Source organism: Myxine glutinosa, chromosome 4, assembly GCF_964187855.1.
Source record: "Myxine glutinosa chromosome 4, kmMyxGlut1.1, whole genome shotgun sequence".
Taxonomy (NCBI): Eukaryota; Metazoa; Chordata; class Myxini; order Myxiniformes; family Myxinidae; genus Myxine; species Myxine glutinosa.
The window spans coordinates 15,829,393-15,847,100 of record NC_136264.1 but is presented as its reverse complement, the minus strand read 5'-3'; the positions used below and the strand labels follow the sequence as shown (position 1 = coordinate 15,847,100).

At 47.1% G+C, this 17,708-nt stretch overlaps 2 protein-coding genes across 2 annotated transcripts in view; both read right to left on the bottom strand.

Annotated features, from left to right (window-relative positions):
* Positions 1 to 473: 473 nt before the first annotated feature.
* On the bottom strand, positions 474 to 2,062 carry LOC137434776 (uncharacterized). The gene is made up of 2 exons (XM_078775124.1): positions 1,391 to 2,062; positions 474 to 1,171 (listed from the first exon to the last, which is right to left on the bottom strand). The coding sequence occupies exons 1-2, from the start codon at positions 1,702 to 1,704 to the stop codon at positions 601 to 603; spliced, it is 885 nt and encodes a 294-aa protein (XP_078631250.1). The 5' UTR covers positions 1,705 to 2,062; the 3' UTR covers positions 474 to 600.
* A 7,252-nt stretch (positions 2,063 to 9,314) lies between these two features.
* The window catches only part of LOC144891502 (tyrosine-protein phosphatase non-receptor type 22-like), a 28,665-nt gene continuing 20,271 nt past the window's right edge, over positions 9,315 to 17,708 (bottom strand). The window contains exons 7-9 of the mRNA XM_078775123.1: positions 15,935 to 16,012; positions 15,705 to 15,833; positions 9,315 to 9,459 (exon numbers count right to left, since the gene is read on the bottom strand). Coding sequence (XP_078631249.1) covers positions 9,385 to 9,459; positions 15,705 to 15,833; positions 15,935 to 16,012 — 282 coding nt within the window. The 3' untranslated portion in view covers positions 9,315 to 9,384. The remainder of the gene's footprint in view (positions 9,460 to 15,704; positions 15,834 to 15,934; positions 16,013 to 17,708) is intronic.

The window sequence follows — 17,708 nt, the reverse complement described above, 5'->3', positions numbered from 1 at the left end:
CGCTAATTTTGTAAGAAATAGAGCCCTTTCAGCGCTGTCACTGGGGCAATACACATTAATAATGCTAACCTTTTGATTGCTGCTAATAAAATCCACCACCATCAAGAAACCCTTACAAATCTCTCTATAGTGAATCTCGTAAAGGTGGGCGCGATTCGGAAAATTTTAAGTCCGCTTACCGCTTATCCGCTCCGCCAGCCCGTGTAGTCCGATTCGCTTATCCGCTTCAGCGGCCGAAAATCTTAGTCCGCTTACCGGTTATCCGCTTATCCGCTTCGATTCGATTTTTTAAAAGCGCTTCGACGTTTTTAAAGCGATTTTTGACGATTCTAAAGGGAATTTAATGCTTTTTAAGCCTACATAGCCATTTCTAACTACTACAAAGACAAACAAAGCTTTTAAGATCAAAAATATACATTTTTATTTAAATAAAATTTATTCAAAATTTATTGAAATAAAGTTTTCCACTCGACTCTACTCTACTCTACAGTTAATTTAAATATAATTTTAATATATGCAAGTTACATAAAGGAAAAATCAATTTGCCCGTCCTTTCTTTGACAAGAGAGTCTACTAGTCAACAGACTAGCAGTCTGTTGACTAGTCCTCGTCTTCCTCCTCCACCTCGTGGGCCTTCTTGAGGATTTGGAGGTTGCCCTTCATGAAGACGAGGGCCTCGAAGTTCGGTGCAGCCAGGGCCGACCTCTTAGGCCTGAGGATGTCCGACCCGTAGCTGAACACGCGCTCGACCGAGGCAGAGCTCGGGAGCGGCGTGTTATGCCTGAGAAATAGAGTTACCCAAGCATCACGGAACTCGAGCGGGAAGAGATTGGGCGAGAGCCCCGGGTTCCCCCTCAGCGGCTTCCTCGACCAGTTGTTGACCTCTTCCCTGATCTTCTCCTCGAGGTTCTCCTCCTGCTGCCCCTCCTCCATGGCGAACAGGTAGTCCGTACTGCTCGAGCCAGGCTGGGGTCCCTGCTGGGGGGCAGGGTCCAGGTGCTCGTCAGGCAGGACGAGGGCGAGCAGGTCCCTGATGAGCTTGTCCCTCACCAGGTCGCAGATGGCGTCGTTGTTCTGCCTCCTGCAGATGGCCCTGACCGTGGCGAGCTTGTGCTGGGGGTGCAGCGCCGTGGCCATCAAAAGGTCCATGTCCACGAAGAGGTGGCTGAACCTGAAGTAAAAGAAAAGTTATAAAACAAATGTCAAATAATTTCAGATTTGTAAATTGAAAAATTAAATGTCATTCAACTGATTTTAATTCATTTCAAATGAATCATTAGACCGGCAAGGATTTTTTAATCATTTAATAATAATATAATATAAGAAGAAAGAAGCACTTATTAATTTTCAACTCGTTGCGATAAAATATAATAATAATATAAGAACTAACCTGCCGTCAAAGCCCTTTGTTCCCTTCCTGGCGCAGGACGGCTGCTGGAGGAGGCTGGCCACCAGGTTCTGGGCGTGGACGATGCTGCCGTCGATGGACAGCGCCTCCAGGGAGTCCTTGAGCACCTGGAGGTGGGGGAGAAGGCACCCCATGTAGGCCTTCTCCTCGCCCTGGAGTACGTCTAGGCAGGCGGCGAGGGGGGCGGTCACCTTGACGTACTCCGACCAGATCTGCACGTCGTCCTCCGTGATGTGCGGCAGGGGGTGGGGGTGCTGCCGCTGACAGATCTGGTTCAGGTTGTTCCTCTTGTCCATGTCAAGCACCTCGGTCAGCAGGCACTTGTAGGCGTCGTGGCTAGAGTTCCACCTGGTGACGCCGGGGGTCACAAGCTTCTTGCCCAGGGCCGTCTTAATGTCATTGGCGGTCACTGTCTTCCTGTTCTGGGCGTTCCACAGGCCCTGGGCCTTGGCGGCCGGCTTGGTGAAGGCCGGCCTGGGCTGGGCGCTCCAGCCGGGCACCTTCTCGACGTCCCTGGAGGCCAGCAGGTTCACTGTGTGTGCCGCACAGCGGCGATGCTTGGGGACGTGCACCACCTCTTCCTGCTGGTCCACCTCCTCCAGGGCGTCCACCACGAGGATGGTGTTGGTCTGCACCACCTCTGGGTCCACCTCCACCACGTGTAGCTGCTCGTCATCGCGCCCGAGGGCCCCGTAGTGATTCAAGGTGCTGATGTAGTTGGCGCCGTTGTCAGTGGTGGTGCTGACAACCTGAAAAGCAAAATACTGTTTTAAAACAAAGTTTATTTTCATTTTTCACTTACAGTTAATATTAAAAGTTTTAAAACTTAAAATGAATTGTTTTAGCAAAATATAATGTGTATTAGGTGACGTATTACTGTAATACGTCACTTAATACACATTATATTTTGCTAAAACAATTCATTTTAAGTTGCCTGAATAATCTAATTAATCTTGACTATTATATTTAAACACTGTCATAAAAAACGCATACTTTTATTGTTAATTGTAATCTATTGAAAATAAATTTTGTAAACAATTTTAAATTCTAAAACTACAGAGTTTACACACCTTTCTTTTGATGCCGAAGTCATCGTGCAGCTTGGAGATCGCCTCTGTCAGGTACTGGCCCGTCTGGCTGACGGTGACCTCCTTGATCCCGAGGATGGCGGACTGCCTCTCGAAGGTGACCCTCTCCAGCCAGGTCACCGTCATCCCCAGGAAGGCCCTGTTGTTTGCCGACCAGCTGTCGGCCGTGGTGGCGACGAACTCCTGTTTGGCGAGGAGGTCCGTCAGGTCGGCCTTGGCCTGGTCCCCCATCGCCCTGATGTCCCGAGTGAGCTTCCGCCGGGAGGGGACCTTGAACTGTGGGCAGGCGTACGCCCACAGGGCCCTGTTGTGCTCGTTGTCTGTCTCCGAGGCGGGCTTCATGCAGCCAATGAAGGACCTGAATTATATATTATATCAATTTATTATAAATTGATATAATGAATGAAAACTCTTAACAATTTATATGTCTCATATAAATTATTTATATGAGACATATAAATTGTTGAAAGATATTTTTGAACAGTCAAAAAAACTTTAACATTGAATTTATAATTATTAACGTGCCTCCGATTGAATCCGATAAATTCCGATAAAATCGGAATAGAACGGACCGATTTATTCCGAAGTTATTAATATATTCTTACTTTAAGATGACAAATGAAAATGAGTTTAATTAAAATATAAAATTACCTACCTATAGTAAAGGTCGAGACACTTCTTCTGGCTGAACTTCTCCTTGAAGGTCTCCTCGATGCTGGCCTGCCTCCTGGCGCCGGCCATGTCCTGGAAGGACTCGTGGCGGCCGCGTCTGCTGCCGCCGTCGAGGGCCGCCTTGAGGTCGTTGTGCTGGGCATCGTGGTACCTCTGGTAGTGCACCTTCAAGTTTGAACTTGATCCGGGCTGGGCTTTGAGTGTCTTTGAGCACTTGGTGCACGTGGCCTTGCTGTCCACGACCTTGAAGAAGGGGGCGATGTGCCTCCACTTCTGGCTGAGGCTGGAATTGTCTGTGTCCATTGTCACGTTGATCTCAGCCGACTCAATTGAGTCCAGCGACATCCTGCTCTCGCTGCGCGCGAGCTGAGGGGTCAGGGCGCAGATCTCCTGACTGTCCTCCACGTCCCCCATCATGTTGACCGCCGGGTTGTGGATGTCGCTGTGCTGGGACTGCTGGTTTGCGTCGCTCGTGTGCCTGTCCCTGGCACTGCCGCTGGGCTGGAGAGTCAGAAATCTCTCCATCTTGACGTTATTGCCGCTCTAGCGTCCAATAAAATATTCAGTTTTCACTTATTATTCACTTAAATAAATATTCACAATTCTAGAGTAACGGCTCAGGCTAACAGCTGATTTGGCGAATCGCGATGCGCTTTAATTTTTCGGTAGTCCGCTTACGCTTATCCGCTTCGGTTTCCGGGGGTTGTTCCGATTCGCTTATCCGCTTCGAAAACGTTAGTCCGCTGCAGCGGATAAGCGGATAAGCGGACTTTCGAAGCGGACCGCCCACCTTTGGAATCTCGGATGGTTGAAGGCGAGGATGCAAGATTATTGCCACCCCCGCTTTAGCTTCTTCAACCGCACTGGAGAAAACATGGCACCCTTTAAACATTCTGCGCCACTCGTCTTCACAAGATTCGTTAATGTGTGTCTCTTGTAACATGAAAATATCAATCTTTTCTTTCTCAAATAGTTGTAACACCTCCAGACGCCGCATACAGCTGCGGCCTCCGTTTATGTTGAGAGACGTTACCTTCATTTATTCTTTATTAATTTTCCTCCTCTTGGAGTTCTTTTCCTGCCTTAGTGGCACACTTTCTCAACCGCTGAAATTGAGGTTCTGATATCCCAACTTGCTGGGGTTCACGAATCATGTTTCTAGTAGTTTTTAGAAAAGCATGTAGGTTTGGGAAATAATCCTGAATTCTGACATTCCTTTTCCTGAAGGATTCATCAAGGAATTTTTTAACTTCATCTTCTGTAACTACAGTGTCCCCATCCCCATCCTCTTGGGCACAAAACCCACTACCTGACGAGGTAGAGTAGGGTTCATCAAAATCAAATGCATCATCTTTGTCATTCTCTTCCTGATGCAAACTTATTTCTGAGGCACAAATCTCCCCAGGATCAGAAACATGGATATCGTTTTCATTCATGTTTAGCTGCTCATCGTCATATGCAGCTTCCTTCTTATCATCCCTTTTATTTTGTTCGAAACGTGTAGGCTTACAGGTTTCCTCTGAGGGGCTGTCCAACTTATCTGTTTTATCATTACACCTGGCCATCCCTGCGCCTCTGTGACCATTATATTAATGTCATGTAAGACATCAGGGTTATCAATATCCCCACTTGTGTCCTCCTGAGATGCGCGAGGATTCTCGATGTCTATATCACACTCAGAACCCTCAAACAGTTCGGCAAGTGGTGCAAACGAATTGCTTAGATTTAAACCCGGTGCCGGTTCAGTTTGCAATCCCACACAGGGATTCTCTACACAAGCTCCATCTTGCAAGCTCGGCGACACGTTTGACACAACAAGTACCTTACTTTGCACTGTGCTTGCATCCTTCACGACGGGACATGAACGTTTATGTCCTTTTTTACGAACCCTTCCATATTGTCATCCGTACAGTCCTGTACAGTAGGAGAGGGATCAACCACGTTTGTCACACCAGCAGGTAGGGAGGAGTGGTCTACTGTTTCCTGTTCACCCATTGGTTGTGGGGAGGGGTCTACCATTCCACGTATCTCAGTAGGTGAGGGGGAGGAGTCAACTGTTTCCCGATCACAATTAGGTCGTGGGGAGGAGTCTACCATATCATCCGCCCCATTAGGTGGGGAGGGAGGAGAATCTGCAATCACCTGGTCTCGATTTTCTAATGGTCTCACCAAACCGGGACAGGAACTCTTTACGTGTCCGTAAGCTCCACACCCATAGCACGCCATGACGTCCGTGGAGGCATACATTCTATAAGTATGGCCATTAATCTTTGCATGCAAAACTACATTGAGCTTTTGCACATTTTTGGGCAATATCATGTAAACGACCCTTTTAAAAGTCATCACGTGTCGAAATTCACCCCTTGCCGAGTGTATCGGCACCATTGTCACTTTTGATACGATCGTACCGAACTTGCTCAATTGAGCACACAAGTCCTCACCTTTAACAAAGGGAGGGGCATTAGACACATTGACCCTCACCGCAGGTGTATCTAATGGGGAAACCACTAGAAATATGTCGGGTTCTATGAGAAGGCCTTGCTCCACAACGGAGTTCACCATGTGCACCTCCGATACAAACACAACAACTTTCTTGTTCATTCGAGAGGCTGCACGGATATTATGTGAGCCGACGCTTTTTCCAATTGCTAGAAGCACTTGCTCCATCTTTACCTCACTCGGAGGGTCGCACACCAGCCCATGCTTGCGAGTGAGCGACTCGTACATGCTATTCCTCAAACAATCGTTTGCCATAGCGAATGTAAATTAAATAAATAAAGGGTGAGAAATCAAAAAAAAAAGATACCAACCACAAGCAACACCGGCAAGTGGAGGTAAAAACCAAAAACTAATGGACTAGGTCCAAGAACCGTTTAGAGCAGCGAAACACCGCTGCCTGGACTAGGAAAAACACGGCAAAATGAAGGCCAGGCCTCAAACCCGGAGGTTCGAAAAGAGGCAACCGAACACCACCTACCGTGTGCGCTCTCTCCCTCTCTCTTGTCTCAACAATGAAAGGACACACAGGGGAAACTTTACAAGCATAAACAAGGACACAAGGGAGCGAAATGGGGGATAGGAAAACCAACCAACACGACAGAGAACTCACAGCTCAACATGCACAGCCACCATGGAGAGAGAGAGAGAGAGAGAGAGAGAGAGAGAGAGAGAGAGAGAGAGAGAGACAGAGACAGAGAGAGAGAGACAGAGACAGAGACAGAGACAGAGACAGAGAGAGAGAGAGAGAGAGAGAGAGAGAGAGAGAGAGAGAGAGAGAAAAAAAAAAAAGAGAAAAAGAGAGACTTTTTGACTTTTGCGTCCTTTTATTACAAAAATACAAAAAGTAAAAATACACATGTTTTACAATCAAATCAATAATGCCAACAAAACGAAGAACCACCCAATGATCATCAAATAAAAGAAACATAATCAGCATCTCATAACAGTATTTTCAATTCGTTTTCTTCAACCTCACAAAAACCACCGACACACCAAGTATCAATAAAGTTTTGAAGATTTCCGGCCTCGTTGGAAAAGGTAAACTCAAGTTTCAATCTTGCTGAGACCAATGTATTAAAAGACACCATGATATTGCAGTGCTCTGTCGGTTTGTCAGATAGTTTATCTTTTCTTGTTAAATAAACAGCAAGTTTTGCAGTTGCTATTAGTAAACTAAACAGTTTAGATGCAGGATCTTGTTTAGGAGCAAAACAAAAGATGAAATTTCTCAAAGAAAAAGTCATATGCATTTTGTGTGCAATATAATTCAACCAATGAAACAAAGGAAATAATCGTACACAGTCTATGAATGCATGAAACAAGTCTTCATTGACTGTACAAAAGGGACAACAAACAGATACAGGAGAAAAATGTCTTATAAACGTGTTGGAGGGAACAATCCAGTGGGCCAAACGCCACTGGAGATCACCTGTTCTTTTTGATATGGGCTCACTATACATGGCTTCCCAGATAGGTTCGGAGGGGGGTCCTCCGGGTAACAATCCTTTCCATCGGGTAACCCCATTAAACGAAGGGTTCCCATGTAACAATAATTTAAGGCACATCTTATAGATGCCCTTGCTGTCCATGGACTGGAAAAGCTTTGACCCATCGCTTACAGGGGGCAAATCATTTTGAATGGGTTCAACAATCAATTTAGGCACTGTTGGCTCATTCAAATCTTCTTCTGTACCTTGAGTACCACAAAAAACACAAGGACACCAAGGACTTCCAGGACAGAAATTTATATTTCAAAAAAGTGGAATTGGGGTGAAATTAGCGGGGGTAGAAAAGATCAAGGTTTTGGATGGGGGAAGATAAGAGATGGTGGTGAACAGCTGTTTTAAAGACCTGGAGGGTGGAGGGGGATTGAAGAGAGTGAGGGAGTTTGTTCCAGAGGTGGGAGAAAAGAGGAATGAAGGAGTGAAGGTGAGCAGAGAGTCTTGATTTTGGCAGTTTCACCATAAGAGGGTTGCTGGCAGATCTTGTGCGACCTGTAGGAATATTTGCGGGACAGAGCCCAGAGAGAGCTGGGGGGGTAAGGCCAGAGAGGAGTCGGTAGAAGACGGAAAGACCACCAACCTGCCTGCGGTGAGTGAGTGAGAGGCCCTTGGAGTTAGCTTCATCGCGGGAGATTCCAATGATCTGAACGCTTTGGTTTCAACAGCGTGAAGACGAGCTAGGTGTGAGGCAGGAGCACCAGCCCAGAGGGGAGAGCAGTATTCCATTGAGCTGCGGACGAAAGCCTTGTATGTAGTGAGGAGCTCAGGTTTGCCGAGGAAGGACTTCGCACGATGGAGGATGCCCAGTCGGCGACTGGCTTTGGAGGCCAGATTTGAAATGTGGTTTTCCCAGGAAAGATCATGGCAGATAGTGAGACCCAAAAGCTTGAGTGACAGAAGTTCTTGGAGAGGATTATTCAGAAAGTGGATGGGAGGGTTGTCCAGTCGGTCTTTTCGGAGAGACATCGTAAGAGTGTGAGATTTGTCAGGATGAAATTGTCAGGATCAAAATCAAAATTGATTCAATTTTGGTGAAGATTCGAATCTGGATCCAGATCCGAGAATTTTTTAAGTGATTCTTCACCATTGAGAGATTGAACAAAAAATGATATATTGCACGATATCTCAAAAAGGTGCGGACGGATTTGGACGAAACTTATTGGACGGGTTGGGTGTGTGACAAGGACGATACGATTCGATTTTGGTGAAGATCCGGATCCGAATACGGAAATGGATTTTTAAAGTAAGTCACCATTGAGTCATATGGCCAAAAACGATACATAGCATGATATTTCAAAAAAAGTGTGGACGACATTTGCCAAAACTAGGTGGATGAGTTGGTTAGGTGACAAGAACAAGCAGATTCGATTTTGGTTTAGTTCCGAATCCAGATCCGACCTATCGGTGGGATACAAAACATAAACTGTTCAGCCTGGCGGAGGTATGCGCTCCACATACCGAGTGCCGTTCTCGTTTTTAAAGGCAATATTTTATGTCCATATGATTGCAGATAGTGAAGCTGGCTTAATGTTTGCTCTGTAGGACAACATGCAATGTGCACAGTTGAAAGGATAGTACACTTCGCCTTGCATTGCCTTGTTTGATGTGTACCCTTGTGACCTTACCCCTCGGTAGGGACGAGCTTTCTCACTTCGCTCTCCATACGCACTTCGCCTTGCATTGCCTTGTTTGATGTGTACCCTTGTGACCTTACCCCTCGCTCATCTGTCTTTCCCCCCCTTTTGTCTCCCACCTGAGGACTGTGCGCCACTGGGTGTTGAGGGGAGCGTGCGGAGGTCGTCTTGTGTGCCAGGACCCTCTCAACCAGCATGCATTGCATTGATGTACCACTTTATGGACCGCTGTTCTGCAGCCGAGTACCACTTGATGGACCCCAGGTTCTGGGGCAGGGCACCTCTGTTTGAGACCGGCCATAGTGGCCAGGGAATCTTGCTTGCGGACCTCGGTAAGGTGGCACCTATGCCAAACAGGTGGACCACCCTTAGTTGGCCCCTGTGGCCCTAAATAAAAATGGACACGGTTTGTGCTTTTTATATTTCCAAGTAGGCCGCATGAAGCAAGAAGACATCGGGAAGAACATCGGCCCAGCAGAGAAGAAGAAGACCACCACCAGTTGTTTTTTTTGTGTATTTATTACAAACAGTAATGACTGTGCACTGGTTGGTGCTTTTGGGTGCTTTTGGGTGCTTTGGTGTTATTGGTACTGGTGCATCGATGCAATGCGTGCTGTCTCCTCCCTCCCAACAGGAATTTCCTTTTCTTTGTTTCCCTAAAAAGAAAAGAAAAAAAAAACACAGGTCCTGGGTTGCGTTGTAAATAAGAAAGAACATCACTGTAAATAATGCTCCCCACCATAAATGTATAGCTTGAAAACAATTCCGTAATTCGGTTATCCTGTGGGCGCAAATCTGTTAGGCAGGGTGCAATGCAGCAGGGGGACATATTTATTTGTGTTTTAAAAATTGTCACACTCAGGGTCAGGTTAATTGTAGAGGGAATTACACCTACGTGTCACACTAAGTTAAAGTTTTATAGGCCCGAGCACGGACCTGAAGGAAGGAGGGTGCAGTGTAACGGATATGAGAAGTGTAACGAATTTGAGAAGTGTAACAATTTTGAGAAAGCGTAACGAATGTGAAAAGTATGGTTTTGTTGTGTGTAACTGACCCTCGTAATGTAAAGAATGGTCGCAGCTCGTCCTCTTAGTTAATTCCATAAACCTACACACAGGACACGATATATCCTTTTAAATAGTTAGTCCCTTATTCTCTGTGTAGGCTAAGGATGTGTTTCCCACTAGTTTGACTCTTCATTGCACCGAATTAAATAAGAGTAGGCCCTCCGACGCCCCATGGCAGCTTCCAAGTGCCAGGTTCGCCACTTTGCTGCAATTGCCTCTTTAGGCACTTTGCTGCATTTCCATCTGCCGTCCACTTTGCTGCATTTGACTCCATTACGCACGAGGTAACGCCGAAGAAGAAAGGCGGGTCTCCACCTCGTCACAGAGGGGAGGAGTAAGTCGGCCCCGCTCATCCAACCCAGAACGAGGGGTTTGGCTTGAGAGGGCGGAGAGAGAACATTTGGGGGAGGTTCGCAAAGGGTGAAGGGCGGGGCCTATATAACCCGCCGCGGGACGCTCCCAAAGGAGATGAGCTTTGACGGAGATGGGTCCAGGAGATGCGCTGGAGACGAGCAGGTGTGACCTTCCGCCGTGAGACGTGCCGCGCTGCAGGAAAAGCGGACCGGGGCAACGCAAGGAGCGTACGAGGCAGCAGTACAGAGAAAGGAACTTCGCCCGCGCAGTTTGGGACCAAAGCTTGGCTTATTGACGGCGGTGCCTTCTGGCCCGACCGTGCCCAGTACCCGCTGAACCTTCCTTGCCTCTAAAAGCCACCCATCTCCAAGCCATTCATTCCTGCCTGCATTTCCCCGTGTAAGTGTGATCGTCCGTCTGTCTTTAACGTTGTCCTGGGGTTTATTAATTAAGCTTGTATAGGTAAGCTAAAGATTTCACTGTGTGCCTGCTCCTTCCATTTTCTGTATATAACCAACTGCTCTCTTTGCTTTGGCTTGTGAAAATAATTAATAAAACCTGTTATTCCTCTGTACGTCTTCTTCTTCTTCCTCTTTGCATTCGGTCGCTTTAGAGTTTTTTTTGTTTGTTTGTTTGTTTGTTTTTTTTGTTTTTTTTTGTATACAAGATCGAGGCTCGTGAAAGAGCGAACATTAATCACACAGAAAGACAAACAGACACACAAAACAAATAACATCGGGAGCGGTAGACAAGATGGGGAGAGAGGGGGAAGGACACAAACACAACATTTGAGAGCAGGGACCGAGAGACATGGAGACATGGAGACATCGAGAGAACTGTGGGAGGGAGAGGGCTTTGGGGGGGAGGCATGGGAAGGGGGGGGGGTGGGAGAGGTATAAAACATATGGACACTGCCAAGACTTCCAGGAAAGAAGTTGGAATTTCAAACAAGGTGGATCTGGGGTGAATTAGTGGGGGTAGAAAAGATCAAGGTTTTGGATGGGGGAAGATAAGAGATGGTGGTGAACAGCTGTTTTGAAGACCTGGAGGGAGGAGTGTGATTGAAGTGAGTGTGGGAGTTTGTTCCAGAGGCGGGAGAAAAGAGGAATGAAAGAGTGAAGGTGAGCAGAGAGCCGAGATTTTGGCAGTTTAACCATAAGAGGGTTGCAGGCAGATCTTGTGCGACCTGCAGGAATATTTGGGGGACAGAGCCCAGAGAGGGCTGGGGGGGCAAGGCCAGAGAGGAGTCGGTAGAAGATGGAAAGACCACCTACCTGCCTGCGGTGAGTGAGTGAAAGGCCCTCAGAGATAGCTTCATCGCGGGAGATTCCAATGATTCTGAAAGCTTTGGATTCAACAGCGTGAAGCCGAGCCAGGTATGAGGCAGGAGCACCAGCCCATAGGGGAGAACAGTATTCCATTGAGCTGCGGATGAAAGCCTTGTATGTGGTGAGGAGCTCAGGTGTGCCTAGGAAGGACTTCGCACGACGGAGGATGCCCAGTCGGCGACTGGCTTTGGAGGCCAGATTTGGAGGCCAGACAAAAACAAACACCAGAAATGTGGTTTTCCCAGGAAAGATCATGGCAAATAGTGAGACCCAAAAGCCTGAGTGACAGAACTTCTTGGAGAGGATTATTCAGAAAGTGGATGGGAGGGTTTTCCAGTCGGTCTTTTCGGAGAGACATAGTAAGAGTGTGAGATTTGTCAGGATTGAAAGACATGTTCCACATGTTTGACCAGTCTGTGATTTTGTCCAGGTCTTCAGAGAGTGAGGAGGCTGCAGACTGCCGATCTGAGGGAAGAGGAATGGAGCGGCAGAGAGTAGAGTCGTCAGCAAAGAGATAGAGAGGATTTTCAAGAGAGTCAGAGAGATCATTGATGAAGACCAGGAAAAGCACAGGGCCCAGAACACTACCTTGGGGAACTCCAGCCTGAACAGGAAGAGGAGATGAGAGAAACCCATTCAGGGCCACACGTTGACTACGACCAGAGAGGAAGTCCGCCAGCCATGCGTGGAGATTTCCATGGATACCAAAGGAGGAGAGTTTGGTGAGCAGAGCAGGGTGCCAGACCGTATCGAAGGCACGTGAAATGTCAAGGGAGACAGCTCTAATTTCCTGTTTGGCGTTGAGGACCTCCATCCATTGTTGAGAAAGCAGAAGCAGCATGTCCAGAGTAGAGTGACCAGGTCTGAAACCAAATTGATGATCAGAGATCAAGCCATTGGAGAAGAGGAAAGATTTCATATCTGAAGCAATGATGGATTCCATGACTTTGCTGATAATTGGGAGAAGGCTGATTGGTCTGTAGTTGCTGGGATCTGTTTTTGCACCTTTTTTGTGCAAAGCGGTGATGTTGGCTGATTTCCAAGCAGATGGCAGATGACCTTGAGCAAAAGAGAGGGTGAAGAGAACAGAAAGAGGGAGTGAAAGAGCGGAAGCACATGATTTTAGGACCCGTGGGCTGATGCCGTCAAGACCAGTTGCAGAATCAGAGTCGAGGGTTGACAGAAACTTTTCCACCTTGTCAGGAGGAAAGGACACAGAGTCCAGGAGCAGCTGGGTACGACTGGGTATGGTGGGTACAGAGAGGGATGGGTTTGGGACACAAGATTTAGAGGCAAACACAGAGTTGAGGCATTCAGCTTTTTCACGTGCGGAGTCAGCCGTTAAGCCGTTTGAGGTGAGGGAGGGGATGGAGGGGGAACAAACACCAGAAACAGATTTGACCAGACGCCACCAGGATTTGGAAGAGGGAGACAGACAAGAGAGTTCGGTCTTGAGAACGGTGAGATATTGTTTCCTGGCTCTCCTGAGGGTGGACACATACTTGTTTCGGGCTTTGTGAAAGGAAATGAGATTTCCTTCCGTTGGATTTGCTTTCCAGGAGACGAAAGCAAGTTGTTTCAGGGCAACAGCCTCACCACAAGATTCCGTGTACCATGGACGGGAGGAAGGGTATGACAACTGAAGACGAGATGGGATAAATCTGTGCATGAGAGAGAGCAATTTACTTTGAAAGAATTCCCAGGATGAGTTGATGTCAGAGGCGGTAGAGATGGGAGACCAGTCCAGATGATTGATGGCTGCTTGAAGACCGTGCCAGTTGGCCTGAGTGAAATGGCAGACTCGTCGACGCTGAGGAGGCTCTCTGAGAATGGTCAGAGAGATGTCCACTTTGACAAGCACATGATCAGATGAGCCGATTGGAGCAGAAGAAGAGCAGCAGACATTTTCAGGGAAGTTTGTCATAACCAAATCCAGAAGAGAAGATGCTCCGTTGACTGAGATCCGGGTCGGGAAATTGACAGATTGTGTCAGTCCCAGTGAGTCGCAGAAGACCTTTGCTGAAGAGCCGTGGCTGGTGAGAGAGGTACCCACACACAGCCAACTGGCATGGTGACAATTGAAATCACCACATATGAGGAAGAGAGAGTTGGGATGGGGAGATAGAAGTTGGTCCATATTATCAGACAGCGAGATGTAGATGGAGTCATCGCTGTTTGGTGGACGGTACAACACACATATGAACAAAAGGTGGGAGCGAAGGGGGAAGCCGTAGCCAAAGGTATTCCTGGGGGTGAGGTGGAGAGAGGGCAGTGGAGGGCGAGTGAGGAAGAGAGTTTTTTATAAAGATAGCAAACCCACCTCCAGGACGAGGCTCAGGTCTATCATACCGGAGGAGGGAGTAACCTGGGAGAGATACCAAGGCATCAGAGACATCATGAAGGAGGAAAGTTTCTGTTAAGCAGATCACATCTGGTTTGTCAGAAGTAACCTGTATGGAGAGATCAGTCAAGTTTGAGCGGAGGCCCCGGATGTTTGAGGTCCATACCGTTAATGAAGAGGAAGGGGGAGCATCGGGTCCAGAACAGGGGGGGGGGGGGAGGGGTAGGGTAAGATGTGGAAGAGGAGGAAGAGGTAGGGAGAGCTGTTGAAGGTGTGTCAGAGATTTCAGAGATTTCAGAATAGCTTGGAGAAAGGGAAGAATGGGGCGGACAAAAGGTTTGATGGAGATTGGGTGAGGCACAGTGAGGTGTTATTTGAGGAGGGGGAAGAGCGAGGCAGAAGGTTGGGGGAGATGAAGGTGAAAGTTGGAAGGGGGAAGAAGCAGGGAGGATGCTTTGAGGAGGGGTGAGAGGGGAGTCTAGGAGGGGAGGAGCGAGGGAGAGTCTCGGAGGGGAGGGGTGTGGGGGGAGTTTAGGAGGGAGGGGAGGGAAGGGGCAAGGGGGAAGATTTGAAAGAGATGGGTGATGGGGAGGATTTGGAGCGGAGGGGCAAGGGGGAATATTTGAAAGAGATGGGTGATGGGGAAGATTTGGAGGGGAGGGGCAAGGGGGTGGATTTGGAGGGGAGGGGTGATGGGCAAGTTTTGAAGGGGAGGGATGATGGGGAAGTTTTTGAGGGAAGGGGTGATGGGGAAGATTTGGAGGGGAGGGGTGAGATTGGATTTTAGAAAGTGTACGATTCATGGGAAACGAACATTTTTTGCAAAATGAGTTTGAGACCTTCGAGTCAAAAATACGTTTGAGGACACTGAAGGAGGGGTGGAGTTCTGGATAGTTTAGGGAATGTAGAAAGGAGGAACTGTAAGAGATGGTATTATATATATTTTTTGGAATGAATAGATTTGGTGAGCAAGACGAAAGCATCCTTTTGTAGGAAAAGAAGAAAAGGGTGTTATAATATATGAGAGAAAATAGTTGTTCAGGGGAGAGATTATACATTTATAACCACGTGATCGCGTACGAAGAACGAACGAACATATAAGAACAACAAATAAACGAATAAGACCTGGGAAGGAAATGTTTTTTTGGGGTTTTTTTTTTTTTTTTTTGTGAGCAGAGATATTAAACAAGGAGGTTCGGGGTGAACGACTGGGACGAAACAGAGAACGAAAATAATTGCAGCGGATTCGACGAATCGCTAAGAGAAAAACAAAACCACAAGGTCGGAGACGGTACGGTAGCCAAGCCTACGAGAACTAGGCCGCAGAATACTCGATACGCATTCACCGACGATTGTGTATACATGTACGAAAAATTAGCACCGAAAATTTTCCAAAAGATACGCTATAGGTACATACACCGAAAGATAGATACAGTCTCGACAAAAACACAATTGAGAAAAATCACTTAGCTTCGAAAGCGTGAGCGCATGGGACAGCTTCGAAAAGACGTGACCTCGCCGTGATCTCGCGAGATGTTTAACATCCACTTACAAACTATGCGAGCACACAGATCTTCAGCTTAACATTCTTCGGAGGGACGGAACGGTTAGTGATGCAAATCCTCGTCTGAAAAACTCAACTCCTAGTTCGCTTCAAGAACCAAAACCGGACAAGACTCCGAAAGGTCAGTGGGTTAGCCGAGTCTGCTGAAACCATGTTCAGTTAATTTGCCTCCAGGACCTTACATTTGGGACACCAAAACCACTTCCTGCATCACACAGTCTTTTCGGAAGTGCTGCCGTGAAATTACCTCATTGGTAGTTGGGTGACCCGAGAAGTGCTCGGAAGTAGTCGGTGAAGAGTCGGCGACAGCTTGAAGGGAGGCGAGGTGTTTCTCAAACATGTACACAATTGTAGTGTACACAAACTCGTACTGGTTCTGCAGACACACTTGTTTACTTGATTTACTTCCGCAGTTGAATTGTTGAGCAGTTGAATTGTCCCACAAATCTAGAAATCATGACTTATCTGAAGCCTCACCTTGGTCTGAACCATGTATATCCGTTGTTTCCGCATTTCTTTGATCACACCGGAAATGCTGAAGTCTCCCATGATGCACTGTGGTGAAAAGGAAGGACAACTTGTACCGTACACCTAATAATCTAAGTATCTGCAAAGCTCAGTTGACTTTTTGCTCCACCAAATAACAGCGAAACAGAGTTGAGTAAAAGGGTGAAAATTCTACAGATGCTGTGATAAATAACTACCTCTGTCGGTTTGAATGTTTGAAAGAGAATAGACGTCTGGATCAATTTTTGAATTAAATTTAAATCCCGATTTATATATATATATATATATATATATATATATATATATATATATATATATATATATATATATATATATATATATATATATATATATATATTGTTACGGATCGCGGATTAGATGTTATGATGGGCCGAGCGGGTGGTCCACCGCGACCTAACAGTTCCCCCGATTCTTCCCCAACTCACCCGATTCCACTCGAACGTTGGCCAAATCGCGCTACGCTAAATCAATGATGGAAAGGACACAACGACTGGGATAGATGAAACGACGCAAGGGGTACAGTTCTCAAGACCTCTGGAGGAGGATATAATTAGTGGTGGAGAAAAGGGGTAGATTACAAGGTAGAGTGAGGTAAAAGACACAGAAGAGATGGGCACTTAGTTACAGTCTTATTTTATCCCCGACAGACCACAGACAAACGGGACAAGGCTGACTTACACAGGGATTGATGGCAGGGAAGGACAGGTAGTTCGATAGCACAAGGTGCACCTTGGCTCGGGGACAGGATCAAGCACGGTCCAATAGATGCAGGGAGGCCTCACAGCGCTCGGAGGTGGCGTCTCTCTTGCTTCAAGCTCAGCGCGCATCTGACGTCACCTCCCTCTTCCTGCGCATGCTCAGCGGGGAGTCACACGCCCTCGGCTGGTTGGCTCCGCCCCAGATGGGACCGGTCCGCCGCTTCCATTGGGTGCGGGGGTTACCGGGCTCCGCCCTTGACGAGGAGCTGACAGCGAGCCCCTACTTGGTAACCCCGTCGAGCACATGTTTGATGGCGGCTCGTTGGAAAGGCCTGGTGCCCTCCCAACACCCCCTACCAACCAAGCCGGAGTGAGGACGCGCACTCCCCGCGCCGCCGCCATTGTTGTTGTTGTTGTTGTTGCTGAACCGTGAGGAAGAGCTGCGGGGAGGTATTGGGAGGTCCTAAACTTCCTAACGGTGCCATACAATCACATTCTGGTGCAACGAAGAGTCAGAATTAATGGAAACGAGTCCTTAACTGACATAGACTAAGAATAACTAGCAAGATGTCCTATAGTTGTCTTACATGAGATGCGGTGAACCTGGGTGCGACATTTAATGGGGGAAATAGGGGGAGGTCGGGTCTACAGAGTGTTGTTTACAGAAAATGGGACTAGGGAATGGGGAATTGGGGATAGTTGGGAAGTATTGAGGAAATAGGGGAATATTTACAAGCGGATATGGATGGATGCAAATCCCATATCCGCAACAATATATATATAAATAAACGCGAGTTGTCTGTGTGTGTGTCCGGATTTTATTCAGAGATGGGTGAATGGATCTTCATCAAACTTTCAGAGGTTCATCAGTGAGTGCCTGGGAGTGTTTCAGGCCAAAAAAAAAAAATTAAAAAAAATAGTTCGGTTTTTTTGGAGTTAAAAATAATAATAAAAAATAATTATAAAAACATTCGCTCGATAGTGCCGAAGCCTTTTTAAATTAATGACAGTTATATACAAGTACA